Raw genomic sequence first — 20,639 nt, forward strand, 5'->3', positions numbered from 1 at the left:
GATGATCCACAATTGGGAATTGACAGCAGAAGTGTGACTCTGTTGGTCCTTCTGGACCTCTCGGCAGCTTTCAATACTATTGACCAGAGTATCCTTCTGGAGCGTCTGAGGGGGTTGGGGGTGGGAGGCACTGCTTTGAGGTGGTTCCACTCTTATCTCTCAGGCAGATTCCAGATAGTGTCCCTCAGGGACTGTTCTTCAAAAACTGAACTTCGGGATGGTGTCCCTCAGGATTCAGTATTGTCTCCAATGTTGTTTAACATCTACATGAAGCCGCTGGGAGAGATCATTAGGAGATTTGGTGCAGGGTGTTATCGGTATGCTGATGATACCCAGATCTTTCTCTCCATGTCAGCATCATCAGGAGAAGGCAATAACCTCCCTAAATGCCTGCCTGGAGTCAGTGATGGGCTGGATGAGAGGTAACAAGCTGAGGCTGAATCCAGATAAGACGGAGGTACTTATTCTGCGGGGTCAGAACTCGGGAGATGATTTTGATCTGCCTGTTCTGGATGGGGTCACACTTCCCCAGAAGGAAGAGGTACACAGTCTGAGGGTGCTTCTGAGCACAGAACTCTCCCTGGTGTCCCAGGTTGAGACAGTGGCCAGAGGTGCCTTTTATCAGCTTCAGGTGAGACGCCAGCTGCGTCCATTTTTTGAGATACAGTAGATGACCTCAGAACAGCAGTACATCTGCTGGTCACCTCCAGACTTGACGACTGCAATGCACTCTCTGTGGGGCTGCCTTTGTACGTAGTCCGGAAACTGCAGTTAGTCCAGAATGTGGCAGCCAGGTTGGTCTCTGGTTAATCTCGGAGAGACCATATAACTGCTATCTTAAAAGATCTACACTGGCTGCTGATAAGTTTCCGGGCAAAATACAAGGTTTTGGTTATAACCTATCAGGCCCTAAACAGCTTGGGCCCTGGATAGTTAAGAGAATGTCTTCTTTGCTATGAACCGCACCGCCCATTGAGATCATCAGGAGAGGTTCATCTGCAGTTGCCACCGGCTCGTCTGGTGGCTACTCGGGGACAGGCCTTCTCTGCTGCCGCCATGAAGCTTTGGAACACACTTCCTGCTGAAGTAAGAGCCTCCCCATCTCTGACAACTTTTAAAAAGGCAGTCAAGACGCATTTGTTCACCCAGGGTTTTAATTAGACATTGTTTTAACTGTGTTTTAATTGTGTTTTAACATTTTAAATTTTAATGTGTTAATCTTTTTATTGGTTTTTGTTATCTTGCAAAACGCCCAAAGAACCCACGTTTTGGGCAGTATAAAAATGTGATAGATAGATAGATAGATAGATAGATAGATAGATTAGATTAGATAACCCAGCATTCTTTTTCACACAGTGGCTCACCAGGTGCCCCAGGCCCCTCCCAGCTCTGATGCTATCCTGGTGGCTCCTAGAAAGCAGCCGGCGCCTACCTTGGGTCTCCTGCCCTCGTCATGAGGGCAGCCAAAATAAGGACGCCCGCCCCACCTCACAGAGGCTGCCAGGACAGCTCCTTGGCAGTCTCTGTGTCGGCTGGTGCCCTCCTGCCAGTCGTGCCCTGGGGCTCTGATCTGGCAGGACAGCCCCCCCCCTCCGCCTTGGGCCCCAGAGGGGCAGGAGTGGAGTCCCTAGTGAGGCCTGCCCTCCTCGCCCTGGAAATGTGCACAGCCTCGGGGCGGGGGGGGGGCCCTCAGTAGCCAAGCAGGGCTAGTTCTGCCGGCAGCCGCTGACGCCTCACAGGCTGCGTTGTTGGGCATGTTGGCAGGTGACGGACTGCAGGCGCCCCCTTTGATGAGATGCAGGCAGCCGGGTGAGGGGATCCTCCTGGAAAGTGTCTGGGATGCTCTCCTGGTGCACTGAGGGGGGTGGAATCAGCTGGGGTTGGGATCCAGCAGCCTTGCTGAGCTGTGCAGCTGGGCCAGAAGTAGCCAGCCGGGGGTCCCAGGGCCCTGCCGGCTGGGCCTGCCTTCTGTCCCCGACTGGGCTGGCTCCAGGCACTGCCCTTGGTGCAGCAGCTGAGCAGCCTGGCCCGGAGCAGCCTTGGCCACAGGGAAGGAGCAGCCGTGCGCCCCGACGGGAAGCAGGGAGGGCCCTGGCAGCCTCCCGCCACCCAGCTCAGTTGGGCACCCTGGCTGGAGCGCACAGGGATTCTCTCCCCCGCCCCAGTCCCTGTGGGAAGCCAGGCATGCCGATTCCGCACCCCACAGACTCCTGCCATCCACCCAGGGCTGCAGTGCTGCTCCCCACATAGCCGGCCGGGATCAGCTGCCCCCCTGGAGAATGTCCCGCCCTCTCTCCGCTGAGGCTGCAGCAGCAGCAGACACGCTCCCTTTCTCTGTGGGGCGGCTTCCTCTTTCTGCTTTGCTTTCTGCTCTTTGCCCATTTTTGTGCCCGGACTCTCTGCCCTCTCCTCCCCCAGCCGTGCATGCGTTCCTGGGGAACACCCCACCACCACCTCTTTAAGAGCCAGTGGCTTGCAGAAGAGCTGAGGCCGTTCCAAACATTTTATAGGGAGATTTTGCCTATTTTATGTAGACATTTAGACTTTTACAATCTTGTCTCATTGATTTTGAAGTTAACTGCCCTGAACACTGAAGAAGAATAAGGAGGGTTGTAAATATGTCGTTTGTAGGAACCGCCTGTCTTTCCGCTTCCCCCAAGACTTGATTTTTCAGCCTTCCTGCTGAGAGGGATGCTTGCCTGTCTGGCGTGGGGGGCGAGCACAGGGGCACCCCCCTCCTCTGACCCTCACGGGGTCCCCTGCCTTTTGCTGCCCACCCCCCCCCTGAGTCTCCTACTCACCCATTGGGTGTTCTTTGTCTTGAAGGAGAAGAAGGAGGTGAAGAGGAGGAGGTCAAGATACAGAACGGGAAAGACCGAGGTAAATGCCAGTGTCGGTGCTTGGCAGGATCGTGGCCGGCACAAGGGCTGCAGTGCTCCATCAGTTAATAAGCCCATTGGGTTTTTTTTAATTAATTAAGAAGATGCCCCCAATGATCTGGGAAGCAGAAGGTTGAGCCAAGCAATGACTGCCAACATGAGTCCTCCTCCCACGTAGCAGCCTCCATCTTAGAAGAGGCCCCCTTCTCTCGCACTCCGGAGGGGTCCCTCTCCCCAGGTGTGACGCACCGCTCTGCAAGGAAGCCCGTGGGGTGGGTGTGTAAGCGGGAGAGCCCACAGATCCACTCAACACGAGACTTCTTCAGGGGGGCGGCAGGCCTTGGCTGTTCACGAGGGAGCAAGCAGGCGGCACTTGCCATCTGCACATGCTGTGGCCCGGCTGGGCCTGGCCCTTGAAGCAACCTGCCGCAAGAGCCAGGCGCGGCGGCCCCACCAGGAGCCCTTGGCCTCCTTCCCTGGGGCTGCCGAAGGGGCAGGCCCAGACTCTCCTCCTGCGGGGGGGGTGGTGGGGGGGTGTCCATGGCATTGGCAGCGTCCCCCCCGCCAGCCGACTAGGAGAAGAGAAGCCTGTGCTGGTGCCCCCACCCCACCCCGCCTTGCCTGCCTGGCCGTAGGCCGGACCTTCCGCCCCGCTTACTGCTGGGCCCCACTTGTGCCAGGCCCAAGCCGCCCCACGTGGGGTGCCCCATTCCAGCACCTGGGGCAGCATCTTTGCCCTTGGCCGTCCCGGTGGCCACCAAGACTGCCAGTGCGGCCAGCGGTTTCCAGGCACCCTACAACGGGAATGGGAAGCCGTTGCTGGCCGTTGCCCAGTCCTGCCTCTCGCGCCCCAGGAGGTGGGCCTGACCCCCGCCCAGCAGCGCTCGGCTCTCGTCCGTGGCTGCACGGAATGCTTGGAGGGCGCCTGCTTTGCTGCCAAGGGGCCCTGCCAGCGGAAGGCAGGCAGCGGGGGGGGGGCTTCTTCCCGGGCCTCTTTGGCAAGGCGGTGAGGAGCCCCTCCCTCTGCTGTCCCTCCTCCGCCTCCTCCTCCTGGCGGCCCCTGCCCCGCCTGGAGATGGCCATGGCGCCTCAGCAGCCCCCTTTTGGGGAGTGCAGGCCTCTCCCCACCACCTCCCCCAGGTGAGGCAGCAGCCTTTGGCCACAGCAGGACACAGGCGGGAGCTGCTGCTGCCCACTCTCCTCCCGGGGGCTCGGAGTTTGCTGCCCGGCACAATGCAGGTGGCCCACGGCTGGCTAGTAGAAACCTCGGGGTGGCCCTTTCCCTGTGAGCCCACCTCGCTGCCACACCAGCCCACGCCCAGCTAGTTCCCATGAGCATTAATTGGGTAGGGCAGGGTCCCATCCAGGCTGAGGCGCTGTGCGTGCTCCCGGTTTGCCACCATGTGGGAGTGGAAAGCCAGCTGGGCGGTGGGGGGGGCAGCAGTGATGGAGGCTCCTGCTGGGGAGGAGCCCTTTTCTTCCTCCCTTGGGTAGGGCGGCGGCGGCAGCGTCCTCCCCAGCGGGAGCTTCACGGACCACCGCCTTGCTGGTCACTCTCACGCAGCCACAAACTGGGGAAGTGCACACAGCTCCTGCAGCTGGCAAGACGCTTGCCCTGCCCACTTGAGGATGGTGGGGACGGGGAAGGCCTTGGACAGCTGCGGTGCAGGGAGTGCCTTCCCGGAAGAAGCCCGCCTGCTGCTGCTGCTGCTGCCACCACCGGCACTCCGGGCTGGCTCTCACCCTCCTTGGAATCTGGGTTGAATGTGAGCTCCTGGCATCAGCCTGACTGCAGGACCCTGAGACTCCTCCCGGGCCCTGAGCCACCTGGGCTTGGGTTCGCCCCGTCGCACTCATGTCAGTAGCCCACATTAATTCTAGAGTCGGAGGATTCTGTGAGCCACGCCACGGCCTGAGATACAGACGTTGGCCGCTGGGTTTGGTTGGGTTTGCGTGTGTAATGGTTTGTTTGTAAGACTGTTTAAAATTCTTTTTAGGCTGTAAGCTACCTTGCTTCCAAGGCAGAGTATTACAGTCCAAAAACTCAATGCAGGAAGCTAGTCCTGAGTGAGGTTTGGGGGCAGCTGCCTCAGCCTTTCCTTTGTCTTGCTGTTGCTTGCAGGCTAGTGGGAGGTCCCCGACAGGCCAGCCATTCAGGTAAGTCCATCTTCTGCTTCGTGGAGGGCAGACAGACGGCCCGCCCTGCTTGCTCCACAGACAGACAGCATTCCAGATAGCACAGTTTACTGCAAGCTTTGGGGTGTCACAGAACTCCAAACAATCTCCAGCCACGGCAAGCGTTGCAGTGCCCCTAGACCCCCTGCCATATCGCTGAGCTGCCCTGCCCCGCCCATGCCCCCATTTATGTTTCTTTTAGATGGTGAGCCCTTTGGGGACAGGGATCCATCTTATTTATTTATTATTTCTCTGTATAAACCTCCCTGAGCCATTTTTGGAAGGGCGGTATAGAAATCGAATTATTATTATTATTATTATTATTATTATTATTATTATTATTATTATTATTAATTTGGGCCCAGAGGAGATGTGCAGTGGGGGTGGAGGAGGCCCCACGGAGCACTCCCAGCCACAGAGAGCTCCTCCTCCGTGCCTTGCTTCCCTATGTGAGGCAGGCTCGACCTGGGGGGAATGAAGTGGGGGGGGGGCAGTGCCTGCTCAGCAAGTTGGCCCTGCCTTGCTTCCTGGCGGGAGGGGCAATCGCCAAGGCTCCCGAATGCCCTCCCCTCTCTTGGGGAAAGGGTGCTGCCCTCTCCGGGTGCTGAGGGCCCTTCAGCTCTGCCCGTGACCTGCTGGGACGGCATCCAGCAGAGTTCTGTGCTTTGCTCCTGTGATGGGGGCCCCATGGACACCCCGGTGGAACGCATGGCGGAGAAAGGCCTTTTCTGGCCTCCTCTCTCCTGCCGGAAGCTTGAGGCGCCCTTTGCTCTGACTCTGCTCTGCAAGAGAACGGCAGTAGATGCATCTTTGGAAGGGCAGCCCCACAGCCTGTCTGCATGGCCAGTTCAACCCAGTTGGAGGCCTGTCAAAGCTGTCCTGAGTCTCCTCCGGGGAACCCCGGGAATTGTCCCTCCAGCAGTGGGCAGGCCTGGGAGAATGTTCACACACACACACACACACAAACCACACTTCCCAGAGTGCTTTGCGAGCAGCCCTGGAGGCTGAACCCATTGCAGGCTGGCCTCCATCCTTTGCTCCGTCTCTTGGCCCAGGTAAAGAGCAAGCTCCTGTCCTCAAGAGGCCCACATCCTTCAGACCAGGCAGGCTCCAGCCGGCACGTCCACCCACCATTGCGAAGCTGCGAGGACCACTCCTAGCCGGGCAGCAGCCTCCTCCGGACAGACTGAGCGGCTTTCCTGGGGGGCGGGGGGGAGGGCAGGGGCGCATCTCCCGGGGAGGGGGGGGGGGGTTGCATGTCCTGTTCCGTCGGTGTCCCGGTGCTCCTTGGACAGAGCCTCCTCTCCGTTGCCAGCAAGGACGCTTCCGAGAGTGGCGCTTCTCAGAAGGCTGCCAGCCTCCTTCCCGTTGTCGCGGCTTCCCTCCAAGCAACATCCTTGCCTCCTCGCGCACGAGCCCTTCCGCCGGTGACCTTTGCTCCCTCGTGTGCACCTTGCGAAGCGGGCATGTGGCTGACCGGGATTGGGGGGGGGGGTTCCTTGTGTGCAGCACGGAAGGCGCAGCAGGCACGGACTGCTCCGTTACAGGCACCGTCTCACTTTCCCACCAGGCCCCCCCCCGCCCCCCCCCCCCGGTCAGTGAATGTCTGGGGCGTGTAGCCAGGTGCTGGGACAGCCACACAGTGCCGGTAAGGAACAGGGCGCGGGGGGCAGGGGCTGCCGTGTCCCACGGCTCAGCAAGGTGTGTGGGGCAGAGCAGGAGGCAGGTTGTCCAGGCCCACAGGGCAGTTCTCCTGCACAGGCCGTAGGGAAAGGAACAGGGCCTGCGAGGGATGCCCGGGGGAGACCTTGCGGATGGGCCGAGCTCCACGTCCGTCCACTGGATGGGTGTAGCCCTTGAGGTGTTCCCTTTGAGCACCAGGCCTGGCATTGGGGGGCTGCCTGGTGAGGATGGGACCTGGCTTGAGCGGCAACTGGTGTGAAGCGCTCTGGGCTTGTTTTCCTGGCCACGGCCCTCTCCGCGTGGGGCGTCTGGTGCCAGCGGACGGCAGTCCTCCCGGGCCGCGGCCGCTGCCTTCCGGAGCAACTGGGCCAGGCTGCTCCCGTCACTAGCTGTCTCCCTGTTTCTCGCTGTTTCTAGCCACTAGCCGGATGGCTCTAGGAAGGGCTTAGCCAGATTCAGGGGGGCAGGGCTCTCAGGCAGGCTACTGGTCTGGTGGCTGCTGTGGGCCACCTCCAGCCTCTGGGGCAGGATGCCTCTCCGTCCCAGTGGCAGCAGGGGAGCAACCGCAGCAGGAGAGGGGCAGGCACAGACCTCTTGCCTGGGGGCTCCCCAGAGGCAGCATCTGGTGGGCCTCCTTGGACCTGATCCAGCCGAGTCTCGTGTGCTGATGTTCTTCCTGGGACTCTGCAAAGCCCCTCTTAGCAGTGGAGCTGGTGGAGCTAGTTGGCAGAAGGCAGGGGGTGGAAGCCAGCCAGGGGCCGGGAGCCCCCTCCGCCCCGCCTGAGCTGGGAGGCCGTGCTGGCCCTTGGGCGAGGGAGCTTGCCAGTTCCTGGTCTCCCTGGCTGAGGGAGGGAGGGAGCGGCCCGCTTGGCTGGAGCTTCGGTTCCCCTTCAGCAGAGGGAGTGGGCTGAGGAGCGAGGTTGGCCTGCTGGGGGGTGGGTGGGCTCCCTGCCTGCCTGCCTGCCCCCCAAGCCCGTGAGCAGCGGCAAGGGAGCCTCGCTGGCTCTTCCAGATGTGGCTGGTGCTGGGTTTGCTGGGAGTGGGCTGGGGATCGGGGCAGAGGTGCACATGCGGACCCGTTCCAAGCGCACACGTCGGCCAGCATCACGCTCAGCCCTTCCCGGGCTCCGAGTGGGGGGCAGGGCAGGTGTGACCCCCCCCCCCCCCCGAGGAGGCCATAGGGCTCTCTTGCTCTTCAGGCCAACTTCCAAGCACAGCTTTGATTCTGGCGAGCCCAGCAGAAGTTGCGCCTGGAGGCGGCTGGCCCCGGAGCCCTTTCAACTGGCCCCTTGGTTAGGGTGGCCAGTGCAGGGCTGGGCCCGTCTCCCTCACTGGCCGGCCAGAGAGACTCGCAACCAAGGCCCTCCCCCCCCCCCCCGCGCCATGGCCGGGTCAGGGCTGTCGTCCCCCCTTTTGGGGCAAGCTGCCAGGGACAGGGGGGCCTTCCGTGCGGCGGCCACGTCTTGGTCCAAGCCACCCCTGCTGGGGCCCTCACAACCTGGGGCGACTTCTTTGGCTCTGGGGCTGGTATGTTGGCAGGACCAGCCTCCGAGCCCCAAAGGGCCCCTCGTCGTGGGGGTCTCCAGCGTCATCCTGGCCCTGGAGAAGCTTTGGCCTCTGGCCTGCCCCGTGGAGGCTCATCCGGACAGACCACAGGGGGGCAGCCCCCCCCCCCGTCTGGGAGCCCCACTCCCTGCAGGCTGCCTGTCTCTCGGGTCGCCTTGCCTGCCTGACTCGGCGTCTCTCCCCACGGAAGGGCCAGCCTGCGGACGGGGGGGGGGGCTCTCGGCCGGGGGGGAGGGGCTGCCAGGAAGCAGAGGCAGCTGCCCCTCCTCCTCCTCCTCCTCCTGGGGCGCCCCCCCGGCTCCTCCCCCCCAGCCCCTCCCAGCCCTGCAGCGGACGGCTCAAGTGCTCCCAGGCGGTTGTCTTCCTGCGGCTGAGAGCTGCCTCCCGCCCCCCCCCGCTCCCCACAGCGCTGCCAGGCCCCTTTGGGCAACCCCCCAGCCCTCTGAAGCGCTCCGCGTGGCTGCTGAGCCGTGGCCAGGGGCCCTCTTGCACCCTGAGCCTCCAGCTCTCTCCTGCCCCCCCCCGGGGCCATTTGCAAGCGGGAGGGAGGGAGGGAGGGGGGAGCAGCGGGGCCGGGGCCATTCCTGCAGGAGGCTCCGGTGGGGTCTGTCCTGGTCCCAGCCCGGCCTGCGTCTGTGGAGAAAGTGCCCCCCCCGCCTCCGTGGCCTGCTCCTGGATCCCTTCGGTGGCAGCAGCAGCGCCGTCTATTTCAGCCCACAACGCAGTTTAGCAGATGCTTCATATTACTGGAGCCGGGGGGGGGGGGGGGCTTGTGGGCTGGCTTGCAGCCAGGCTCTGTCCCTGCTGCCGGAGAGGAGGCCGCTGGCCGCTCCCTTGTCCCCCCCCCGGCCTGCCCGCCCCAGCAGCTTGGGAGCGGCTCTCTGGCTGGCAGCAGCGCTGCGGAAGACAGGTGGGCCTGCCCGCTTCAAGGTCGCCTGCCCCCTTGGAAGGGCACCGGTCTCCACTGGCCTGGCTGTAGCAGTGGGGGCTCTGGGCTTGGGCGGCGGACAGGGGAGTCTGGCTCGGCTGGGGGGGGGGGGCCTTTGGGGGCCGAGTCCCCCCTGCCTGCCTCAGAGGGGGAGGCCTCTGAGCTCCTGCAGGCAGTGCAGCCCTTGGGCAGCAGAGAGAGAGGAGCCGCCCGCCCAGCGGCTGAGCCCCCTTTGGTGCCCCCCAGAGGTCGGGCTGCCGGCCAGTGTGGGGAGCGTGTGCTTGCTCAGCCCCTGCCCTGATCCAAGTGTCTGGCTCACACCACCACCACCACGAGGAATATTTACATGCTGTAGATCCCTGTCAGGAAGGTGACAGAGATCCCTCTCCCCAAAGGGTTCACAATCTAAACAGGACCATAAGCTAGCCACCAGCAACAGCCACTGGAGGGATGCTGTGCTGGGGATGGAGAGGGCCAGTTGCTCCCCCCCGGCTCAAAAGAAGAGAATCACCACTTTAAAGGGTGTCTCTGGGCTCAGTTGGCAGCTCAGTGACCACTGACTTCTTGTCCCCGAAAATGACTGGGGTGGGGTGGGGAGGGCTCGCTCTCTCACTTGCACTTTGCGGTGGACGGGGGGGGGCAGGCCTTCCCTCGGGCAATGGCGCCTGGTGCTGCTTCTCCAGGGTCTGCTGTGCATGCAGGAGGTTCCAGCCCCCCCCCGCGCCCCCTTTCCAGGCAGGGCTGGGATAGATCCTGCTCTGTCTGCAACCCTGGGGAGTCTTTGCCCGCCAGTGCCCATCGCAGAGTCCTACCATGGGCGGGCTCCTTGGCATCCATCTAGTCCCACCCACCCCTGCTCAGCGGGCAGGGCAGCCGGAGCCAGGGGGTCCCCGAGAGGGGGCTGTCTGGGGAGGGGGAGGGAGGGCCTCCCCATCCCCTTGCCCTGGCGCTCAGCCCCCTCCCAGCTCCTCTCCGCTGTCCCGCTCGGCTCCTTGTTCTCCTGGGTTGCGCTGGCGAAGCACAGACAATGCCCAGCCTGTTTGCCGCCTGCCCTGCCCGGCTGGCTAGCTAGTCCCCCTCCCAGCCCTTGGCTTCCTGCAGTCAGGGATGATGGAGCCCCCCCCCCCCCGTCCCCGCAGAGCCCTGGCAAGGCTGCTGGGAAGAGAGGGAGCTGCCAGGCGCTGGGCCCCTCCCGCTCCGGCTTGCCTTCCCAGACCGGCAGCGGCTTCTTCAAGGGGGCCGGCAGGCATCTCTCTGGGAGATGCTGCAGCCAGGGAGGGCACCGGGCGGGCCTTCTGCTCTTCCCAGTGCGGCTCCATCCCTGGAGGGGGAGAATCTCTTCTAGTCTCCCATCCAAGCGTGAGCCCTGGCAGGCCCTGCTTGGCAAAGGGGACCATTGGGGCCTGCTCCCCAAGACAGACAGCCCGAAGGCTGAGCGGCTGTTCCCAATAGCCCCCCTCCCCCCCCCCGCTGGACCCGTTTCTGTGCCCCTGTTCAGCTGCCTCCTTCAGAGGTGGGGCTTTTGTGTGTTGTGTGCAAACAGACATCTCTGTGTTTTGGCAAAGAGGACAATCTGGGAGCAGCAAACTTCTCTTCCCCCCCCCCCCGCCATGGTGTTCGCTTTTCCTCTGGCTGGGCTGTTCTTGGGGGGGGAGGACAGCTGCAGAGCAGTTCAGCCCATGGCTTCCTTGCAGAGAGAGCAGCCAGCGGTGTGTGTGTGTGTGTGTGTGTGTGTGCTTGGCTGCCTCCCTGGGGCCTGGGTCTGGGTGTGGGGGCTGCCCTGCATGGGGAGTAGCACTCACTTGCCTCTGCCCCACGGAGGCAGCAGCAGCAGCCACTTCCAGGGGGCTTCCACTGTAGGGCTGGCAGGCTGCGGGAGGGGCTGGGCACTGGCACCTTTCCTCTTGGGGGGGCCTCTCTTGCCGCAGTGGGGGGGCCACTGGTGTGCCTCCTCCTCACAGACTGGCAGTGGGCTCCACCGCAGCTCTCCCCCCCCCCGGGAGGGGCCTGTGCTGGTTCATAGTGGTGTTCTTGTTTGGCGGGGGGGGGTATCTGCATGACATGCCGTAAGTGAGGCCTCGAGGGGGGGGGCTTCTTGGTGAGGCTCCTGGGAGTGTGCAGGACGTGTGTGGCAGGCCAGAGACTGGGGGGGGGGCAGAGGAGAGGAGAACTCGCTGGAGTGGGGGGGGGGTTGAGGGGGGAGGTCAAGCTGGCCATGTTGGCCCTGGGCTGCCCATGGTCATGGGGCAGGGCACCCCAGCACCCACTGCCCGCATTGCCCAGGCACGGTCAGCATTCCTCTCCGGCCCAGTGGGGTGGGGGTGGCGCTCTCTCCGGCCCCAGGCATGGCGAGGGCCCCGTTGGCACGCACACCTGGGGGCCAGGGCCGCGGGCAGAGGCTTGTGCCTTCGATGGCAAGGAAGCAGGGGGGTCGGCATTGGAAGGTCCTCCCTCCCGGCACTGTGCGGCCACCCCCTTTTTCCTGGAGGGCGAGGGGCACGTGTGCGTCCAAAGGGGTGGGGGGTCCTGTTCTCCTTGTGGCAAGGCCCCTTCTGGAGCTCAGTTGGGGGTGGGGCTTCCTCATTGGCCCCCCAGTCTGGCTTGGTACTGGCTAAAGCCCATCGTGGGGAGATTTGTAACCCTTTCCGTTTACAACGGCTTCCCCGCTCTCTGTGTGTGGGGTGTGTGTGTGTGTGTGTGTGTGGACACACACAGGGCTGAATGTGAGCTCTGAGTGCAGGGGTGGATGTTTTCATTTTGAAAATGTTTAAAATATCTGGGAGATTCTCTCCATCTTGGGAACAAGTCTAATGGAGAGCTGTGAACTGGAAGCCATGTTCTCTCATCTGCCAAATATTTAATAAATGAGTCCCGTCCACCAGCCTGTGCCCTGAAGATCCGGCGGAAGTGGGCAGCAGCAGGAGAGGCCGGGGGGGCGGCCCCTTCCAGGCCCCTGAGGAGGAGCCCAAGAGGGAAGTTAGCAGCCAAGCGGGGCTTGAAGCCCTCCTGCTCTGGGGCCGCCTGCCCCCCGCCTGCCCCCCACCTGCCTGCTGCCTCTAAGCCCCCAGTGACTCTGCGGCCCACAATGCTGCTGGTGCAGACGAAGGGGACTGGGGCACAGCAGCCCCCCCCCCCAGCCGTGGAGAAGTGTGCAGGCCAGAGGTGGCCACCATTTGGCAAGGAGGGTGGAGAGGCCGAGCGCCCCGTGGGCCCCTCCGTGGGCCCCCTTGCTTGCTGCGAGTGGCCCTGCTGAAACCACTAGGACCTACTTCCTTGCAGCTGGGCAGGATCAAAGAGCCCTCGCCTTCCCACAGCCTTTCGGGGTGGGGGCGGGGTGGGGGCGGGGGCGGGGTGGGCCCCCCCCCCCGGCAGTGCCCAGAGGCGAGGCTTTTCTCTGCTTGCCTTTTGTCAGAGGAAGTGTTTATTGCTTCCTCTCCGCCACAGGGTGCTTTTGCTCCTGCTGCCCAAGCCAGGGACCAGTCAGGGCTCCCTTTGGGCCACACAGCAGAAGTGACAGAAAGGCCGCCCCCCCCCCTTGGTGCCTGGGTGGGGCAGCAGCTCTTCCCCCTCTGTGCCAAATGCAACCCAAGCAGTCCAGCCAGATGCCCCCCCCGCCCCCTGCCTTTGCTGCCATCCGGAGGGCAGCCTCCAGGGGGCAATACTGCGGAGAATGGAGGGGTGGAGTTGGGGAGGCCCACAATGACCCCCCAGGGGCAGCTAACGGGGTGTGTGAAGCCTCTTGCAGCCTCAGGAAAGGGCCATCCGTTTGGGGAGTGCCAGCCGCCCAGCCCGCCATAAATCACTCCTCCGTCCCCATAGAGCCCCCTCTGGAATGTGTGGGAATTCCGGTCCGGCCCCAGCCCAGCGCCACCTCTGGAGGGTGGGGGCAGCTGGCCCGCCTCCTCCGTTGGGGGCCGCTCTTGGCTGGGCTGAGGCCCGGCCACTGAGCCGCTGCGGCTGGGCCTCCTTTCTCCAGCGCCTTGCCGCCCTCCTCTTGGGCCTCCGGGAGGGCTCACCCTTCCTCCCATTTTACAGACGGGGGACTGAGGCGGGGGGTGGGCATTGCCTCCATGGCATGCCTGGGTGCAGCAGGACGGCTTCTCCTTTGGAAGTGGAAGGAAACGGCCCTTGCGTGGGCACAGGGACGTGGCCGGCTCCCCTCCGGGTGGGCTGTTGCCACGCACAGAGCAGGAGCCGCTTCCTGCTGGGCAGCTGTGTGGGGGGGTGGAGCCCCTCCTCCTTGTGCGCCTGGAGGGGGAGCGTGCCGGGGAGGCTTCTGGCGTCCGGCCCAAGACGCTCTCCAGGCCCAAAGCTGCACGTTGAAGCCCTCTCCCCAGGCAGGGCAGGCTCCGCAGGCCCCCCACCCCACTCGTGTCCTCCCTGCGCTTGGAGAGCCAGCCCCGGCCACTCCTGCCCCCTGGCTCTCCCCAGCGTCTCTGGCCAGGCTGCTGGCCCCAGACCTCTCCAGCTCCAGAGGGCTCTCCTGGCCAGATAATGAGGGGAAGCCACAAGGCCCAGCCCCCCCCCCCCCGTGGTGTCCCGGAGCCATGTCAGGGCCTAATGAGGAGGCGCATGCAGAGGGGCAAAGCAGCCCTGTCCGGCGGGGGGGGGCGGGGTGAGGAGGTCAGCAGTGCCCAGGGAAGGTGAAGGGTCATCCTGCCGAGGGAGGGGAGGGAGCTGTCCTCCCAGAGCCCTGGGGGGGGGGAGAAAGCAGTAGCCGGCCTCTGCCCTCTTGCTGCCGCAGGGTTGCCTTGGGCATCCCTCACTGTGACTCCATCACTACGACCTCCTGCCTGCCCCACACGTCCAGGGCCACAGATGCAGGGGGAGTGAATGGATGCATGCATGCTGCTTCTGCCCCACTCTCCCTCACTGCTGCAGCCAGGCTCCTTCAGGTCTAAAGAGGCTCCCTCGCTCGCTCACAGCACAAGGCAGCAGGGCCAGTGCAGCTGCCAGACCGAGACCGGCCAGTGGTCTCTTTCGCCCCGGGCTTGTCTGCGCTGTGATGCCACCGTCACCCGCCTTGGAAGCAGCAAAGCCCAGCTCTTCACAGCAGGGGCTCAGCCTCTGGGCGCCCCCCGCTGCCTTGGAAAGGGTTGTGCCCTGCACAAGACCGTCTTCTCTGCGATGCCCCCGAAGTGGTTCGCGATCCAGCTGGGGGCCCTGTGACCGCTCTGCAGGGCAGCGAGAGAGAGGCCTGTGGGAGCTGGACGGCCGGCCTGGAGGGTCCACTAGAGCCCCCAGGCCTTGAGGACAAGAGCTTGGGAGGAGGGCCCCACTGCCCACAAGCCCCCCCAAGAGGGGCTCCCTGGCGCCCGCACATGCCCTCGGAAAGCGCACCCCTGTGGAGGCAGAGGGCCCTTTGGCTCTGCAGGCGGGGCAGGGGGGTGGGCCATGGAGGGAGCTGGTGCATTTGGGGGCTGCTGGTGGTGCACCCCAGAGTGAGGTGGGGCTGCTTCAATCGCCTGAGCAGCTGGGGAAGCCGGCCCCTGTCTTGGGGTTGCTGGGACTGGTGGGGCCGGGGACAGCAGGTCTTCTGCCCAGCAGCACAGGGGGAGGTCAGAGGGCAGCACGGAGCTCAGGGGAGAGGATTTCGCTGCCACTCCTGGGTCAAAGGGCCACGAGGAGAGCTGCTCTGCGTGGGGCAGGGTGGGGGTGGAGTGACCTTGACGCCCGGCCAGGCCAAGGTGCAGTGCTTGGTGGTCCATAGGTCCCAGCCTTCTGTCTCCAGCAGTGGTCAGCCAGATGCCCCAGAGTGCTCCAGAGCAAGCCATGCTGGGAGACGGAGATGGCCACCCCTTCTGGCTAGTCCTGGTCTCTTTCTCTGACCAGGGAGGGCTGTGGCTGTGGCCGTCTGAGAAGCAGTTCATGCCAGGGGTAGCCACAACATTCTGCAGTAGTCAACACATCACTGACCAGTTCCCCGTTCTGTGCACGGCATTCTGTTGTACCCCTGAAGCCTGCAGGGGGGCAGTGGAAGCGTCTCTCGGGCAAGGTCAGGAGAGTTTTAGGATCCAACAAGGATAGGATGGAGGTTTGTTAATGCCAAGGTGGGCGACTCCAAGAAGACCTCCTGCTGCGACTTTGGCTCCTGAGGGCCTTTGAAGAGGCTGCCTCTGCCTTGGAAGAGGACGACGGTCTTCTAATATATTCAGCACTTGAGGAGCTGTAGGGTGCGTGACTCTGCAGCTGGATCTGGACCACTCACCCGCTGAAGTAGCACCTCTGGGCACTGGCCTCCGCCTGGACCCAGTTGCAACTCATGCAGAAGGAGGTGGGTGGGATCAGGGGAGTCGCTGTAATTGAACGAGGGAGGACAAAGGTCCCTGGGCCCCAAGGACCCCCAGCACCACCACCACCACCAGCAGCTGGGTGACAGCTTGCTTTTTGCCTCCCCCCCCCCCGCTTCTGCCCTGCCTCTCTGAAAAAGAAGTTGAGGGGGCGTCTTCCCTTTGGGGGCCAGGGGCCACACTCCGACCTCACTACATCCCTGGGGGGGGATAGAAATAAAACGCACGTCCTTCCTCTTTCTCCTGCTTTTCACATCCGTTGCAAAGCAGCTTATGAGGACAGAAGAAGGGACAGCTGCCTCTCCTCCCTAGAGCTCCATTGGCTCCTCCCATCCTGCCTTGCCCGGGCTTTGGTGAGAGCTGCACTGCCTGCAGGCTGATCATAGGAAGTTGCCATAGACTGAGTCAGACCCTTGGTCCATCTTGCTCAGTATTGTCTTCACAGACTGGCAGTGGCTTCTCCAAAGTTGCAGGCAGGAATCTCTCTCAGCCCTATCCTGGAGATGCTGCCAGGGAGAGAACTTGGAGCCTCGATGCTCTTCCCAGAGCAGCTCCATCCCCTGAGGGGAATCTCTTCCAGTGCTCACTCTTCTAGCCTCCCATTCATCTGCAACCAGGGTGGACCCTGCTTAGCTATGGGGACAAGTCATGCTGGCTGCCACCAGACCAGCTCTCCAGGTAGAGCTGTGTGGCTAAGCATGGCTCTCACTAGCACTGGGGTGGGAGAAAGAGGAGCAAACGGAGCTCCAGGGAGCAGAGGCAACTGTCCCTCCTTTGGTGCCCACGGCAGCTTGTTAGGAAGAGCCACTCCCAAGCGGAGTGTTATCTGCAAACTGCTGATACCCAACATCAACCTGCCAGATGACCTCCCTCCCTCCCCCCACAGTGGTTTCATGTAGCTGTTAGACAGTGCTGGGGGCAAGATGGAACCTGCGAGAAGCCACAAGCCAACGGCCAAAAGGCATTGAGAAGGAGTCCCAATTTCTGGATCCAACCTTGCAGGAAGGAATGGAATCACTGTAAAACAGTGTCTCCTTGCCTCATTCCCACAAAGCTATCCAGAGGATACCGTGGCTGATGCCACTGAAAGGTCCAGCCTGACCAAGAGGGACACACTCCTCTTGTCCAGCTCCCAACATCCCTCATCCAGCAGAGTGAACAAGGCCATTCCATCCCCAAACCAGGGCAGAAGCTAGATTGAAAGGGGTCAAAATAATCCGTTTCATCCAGGTACCCCTGGACCTGTCTCACTACTGTCTGCTCAAGCACCTTGCCCTGGAATAGCAAACTGGAGACCAGCTGATAGTAGCTACACATCTCTGAATCTCAGAGGGGGCTTGTTCGGGGCGGGGGGAGTGGACCATGGTCTTATTTTAGACCCAATGGGACACTACCACCTCCATGAAGTATTCAACCCCTCACCTCCCAACCCAGTTGCCAGTTGACTAATTTGTCCCCACCTGAGCTGCCTTCAATAGCCAGGCACAGGTCAAGCATGCATGTCAGTGACCTCACCCTCCCAAGGATCCTGTCCACATCAAGCTGCAAAGAATCCCAAAAATGGAGCAGATCTAGAGCTAATAATATGGGATCCACGTTGCGGTGGATGCAGGAATGGAAATATCTGCAAAGCGCTTTGCAAACCTTTCATTCTAGGCCACTGACAGCTCTCTGTGGAGGCAATGGTGCTTTTTACTGTCTGCTTGCCTTTCTCGTGAGGTTTCCTCCCCAATCACTTCATTGCCAGTAGCTCCGTGGAAAACGGAGGACTTCTCTGGACTCTGCACCTGGGGAGAGGACAGTCAGGAGCAATCTGAGCAACGGCCCCCGTCAGTTCCTCATTCTAGTGGTCCACAAGGCCCCTGCAGGCTCACTAGCCTTGTTGGCAGGAAACTCAATTAGAACAGCCATAAAAGGCAACAAAACAGCTGTTGGAGGAGCTGATGAGCAAGAAAAGCCTCGTGACAGCTGGATGGAAGGTGGGCAAGGAGGGAGCCTGGCAGATCTCCCCAGGGAGGCAAGTCCACAGTTGTGGAGGCACCACTGAGAAGACCCTGAGGCTGTTCTCATGTGCAGCCTAGCCCAGGCCAGGGATGCTGGGATTGGGCCTGATCCCAGCAGGCCAGTGCTGCCTAGCCTGGCTGTTGTTTATTTATTTGTCATATTTTTATACCGCCAGATATGTTCATCTCTAGGCGGTGTCCAAAATTTAAAACCATATTTTAAAATCAACACAGATTAAAATACAAGAAACAATAAAAACAGTAGCGTAAAACAGAACAACAATAAAAACAGTAGCATAAAACAGTTATTAAAACAAATTATTATTAATTCTAATTAAAAGCCTGTGAAAACAGGAGAGTCTTGAGGTTCTTCCTAAAAACAGACAGAGAAGGAGCTGCTCTTATTTCAGCAGGGGGCTTATTCCAAAGCCCTGGGGCAGCCACAGAGAAAGCCTGGTCCTGGGTCGCCACCAAATGAGCCGGTGGCAAACATAACCGGATCTCTCCAGAAGATCATAACAGGTGGCAGGGTTCATGACAAAGGAGGCGCTCTCTCAAATAGCCTGGACCAAGCCATTAAGGGCTTTATAGGTAATAACCGAGCACTTTGTATTTCACCTGGAAACATATTGGCTGCCAGTGCAGTTCTTTTAAAACCGATGTCATGTGGTCCCTTCGTGTTGTCCCAGAAACCAATATGGCTGCCACATTCTGTACCAATTGTAGTTTCCGGACTACATACAAAGGCAGTCCCATGTAGAGTGCATTACAGGAGTCAAGTCCAAAGGTTACCAGCATATGTACCATTTTAAGGCCATTCACCTCTAGAAATGGACGTAACTGACAAATCAGCCAAAGTTGATAAAAAGCATTCCTGGCCACTGCCACAACCTGAGAAATCAGGGAGAGCTTTGGGTCTAGAACTCCCAAGCTACGTACCTGGTCTTTCAGGGGGAGTGTAACCCCATCCAGAACAGGCAGATCTAAACCATCTCTCAGGTCCAGACCACTGTTCCCTCTAATATGGATTCCCAGGTGTTGTTCACTACAACTCCCAGCATCCCCAGCTGCAGTGGCCTTTGACTGGGGATTCTGGGAGTTGTAGTCGACAATATCTGGGAATCCCTGTTAGAGGGAACACTGGTCCAGATGCCCCACAGTCAGTGACTGACTGATTGATTGATCAAATGTCATTAAGTCAGTGTCGACTCTTAGCAACCACATAGATAGATTCTCTCCAGGACGATCCGTCTTCAGCTTGGCCTTGAAGGTCTCTCAGTGGTGCCTTCACTGCTGTCATCATCAAGTCCATCCACCTTTTGCTGCTGGTCATCCTCTTCTTCTCTATCCTTCAACTTTTCCCAGCATTATGGGCTTCTCAAGGGAGCTGGGTCTTCACATAATATGTCTGAGGTATGATGTTTTGAGCCTGGTCATTTGTGCCTCGAGTGAAAATTCTGGATGGATTTGTTCTATGATCCATTTGTCTGTTGTCCTGGCTGTCCATGGTCTCCTCAAAAGTCTTCTCCTGCACCAAAGTTCTAAAGTACCTCCGTCCTATTTGGATTCACCTTCATTTTGTTATCCCTCATCCAGCCCATTACTGCATCCAGACAGGCATTTAGGGAGGTTATGCCATTTCCTTATGAGGTCAGCATGGAGAAGTAGATCTGGGTGTCAGCATATTGATAACACCCAGCACCAAACCTCTTGATAATCTCTCTCAGCAGTTTCACGTAGATGTTAAAAAGTACTGAAGACAGTATGGAGCCTTGTGGAACTCCACACTTTAGTTCTCACTTTCCAGAATCACAGTCTCCAAGCGACACCCAATCCCACCTCCCACAGGCAGTCCAGAAGGATACCATGGTTGATGGTATCGAAAGCCACAAAGAGATCCAAAAGGATCAGCAGAGTCACACTCCCTTTGTCAATAGCCAGTTGGAGATCATCCATCAGGCTGACCAAGGCAGTCTCAACCCCATAGCCCACACAAAAGCCAGTTTGAAATTGGTCTAGATAATCTGCACCATCCAAAACTGCCTGGAGCTGAGGCGCCACCACCCACTCAATCACCTTGCCCAGCCATGGAAGCTTAGAAACAGATCTGTAATTAGCTAACTCCGAGGGATCCAGTGCAGCTTTCTTCAAAAGTAGTCTAATAGTAGCCTCCTTAAGACAAGGAGGAATCCTGCCCTCCCTCAGAGAAGCCTGCATAATATTTAACAGACCCTCTCTGATAATATGATTATCAGATGAGATAGGCCAAGTTGGGCAAGGGTCAAGAGTACAGGTTGTAGGATGCACAGTCTGAAGCAGTTTGTCCACTTCCTCAGGAGTCACAACCTGAAAATGATCCAATCTAATCCCTTAAGAGGAGTTGCTGGACACCTCCACAGTAGACTCTGCAGTAACTGTGGAATCCAGCTTGGCCCAAGTTTGAGAAATTTTATCCACAAATAAGTTATTTAAAATGTCACAGTGAGTAACCAATGGTTCCAAGTTTAAATTCAAAGGGGTAGGGGTACATACTAGCCCCCTCACGACCCTAGACAACTCAGCTGGACGTGAATTTGTGGAAGCAATGTGGGCAGAAAAGAACTGCTTCTTTGCTGCCTGCACAGCCAGAGCCTAGATCTTCAAATGTGCTCTGTGTTGTGCCTGTTCAGACTCACGCTGAGTCTTCCTCCACTTGCGTTCTAGTCTTCTACCTCACCGCTTCAGCTCCCGTAGTTCATCTGAATACCACGGGGTTGTCTTTAAAGCAGGTCGGAGAGGGAACTCAGGAGCGATTGCATCTACTGCTCTAGTGAGTTCATTATTCCATGTTTGCACCAGAGCATCGACAGAAACATTAGCAGAGCCAACCCTAAATCCTTCCAAGGTTTATTGGAATCCTATCAGATCCAATAACCTCCTCAGGTGGACCAATCTAACAGGTCCTTCACCCCTGCAGAGGTGGGACGTGGTTGTGAGTCCAACCTTAACCAGATGGTGGTCCATCAATGACAATGGGGAGATGACAGGAGTCCCCACCCATGGAACACCACCCTGATCAGAGCAAAAGACCAAACTGAGCATGTGACCAGCATCATGTGTTGGACCAGAGACCAAC

The 20,639-nt window shown here is 60.1% G+C and overlaps 1 protein-coding gene across 6 annotated transcripts in view; it reads left to right on the forward strand.

The window, feature by feature from the left end:
- Window positions 1-12,109, forward strand: part of DTNB (dystrobrevin beta) — a 134,358-nt gene extending 122,249 nt beyond the window's left edge. For all 6 annotated transcript variants that reach the window (XM_053250483.1, XM_053250498.1, XM_053250507.1 and 3 more), the window contains 3 exons: window positions 2,827-2,880; window positions 5,002-5,036; window positions 6,110-12,109. In XM_053250483.1, the coding sequence (XP_053106458.1) occupies window positions 2,827-2,880; window positions 5,002-5,006 (59 nt within the window). In that variant the 3' untranslated portion in view covers window positions 5,007-5,036; window positions 6,110-12,109. The remainder of the gene's footprint in view (window positions 1-2,826; window positions 2,881-5,001; window positions 5,037-6,109) is intronic.
- The last annotated feature ends 8,530 nt before the right edge of the window (window positions 12,110-20,639 follow it).

This window comes from Hemicordylus capensis, chromosome 1 (assembly GCF_027244095.1).
Source record: "Hemicordylus capensis ecotype Gifberg chromosome 1, rHemCap1.1.pri, whole genome shotgun sequence".
Classification (NCBI taxonomy): Eukaryota; Metazoa; Chordata; class Lepidosauria; order Squamata; family Cordylidae; genus Hemicordylus; species Hemicordylus capensis.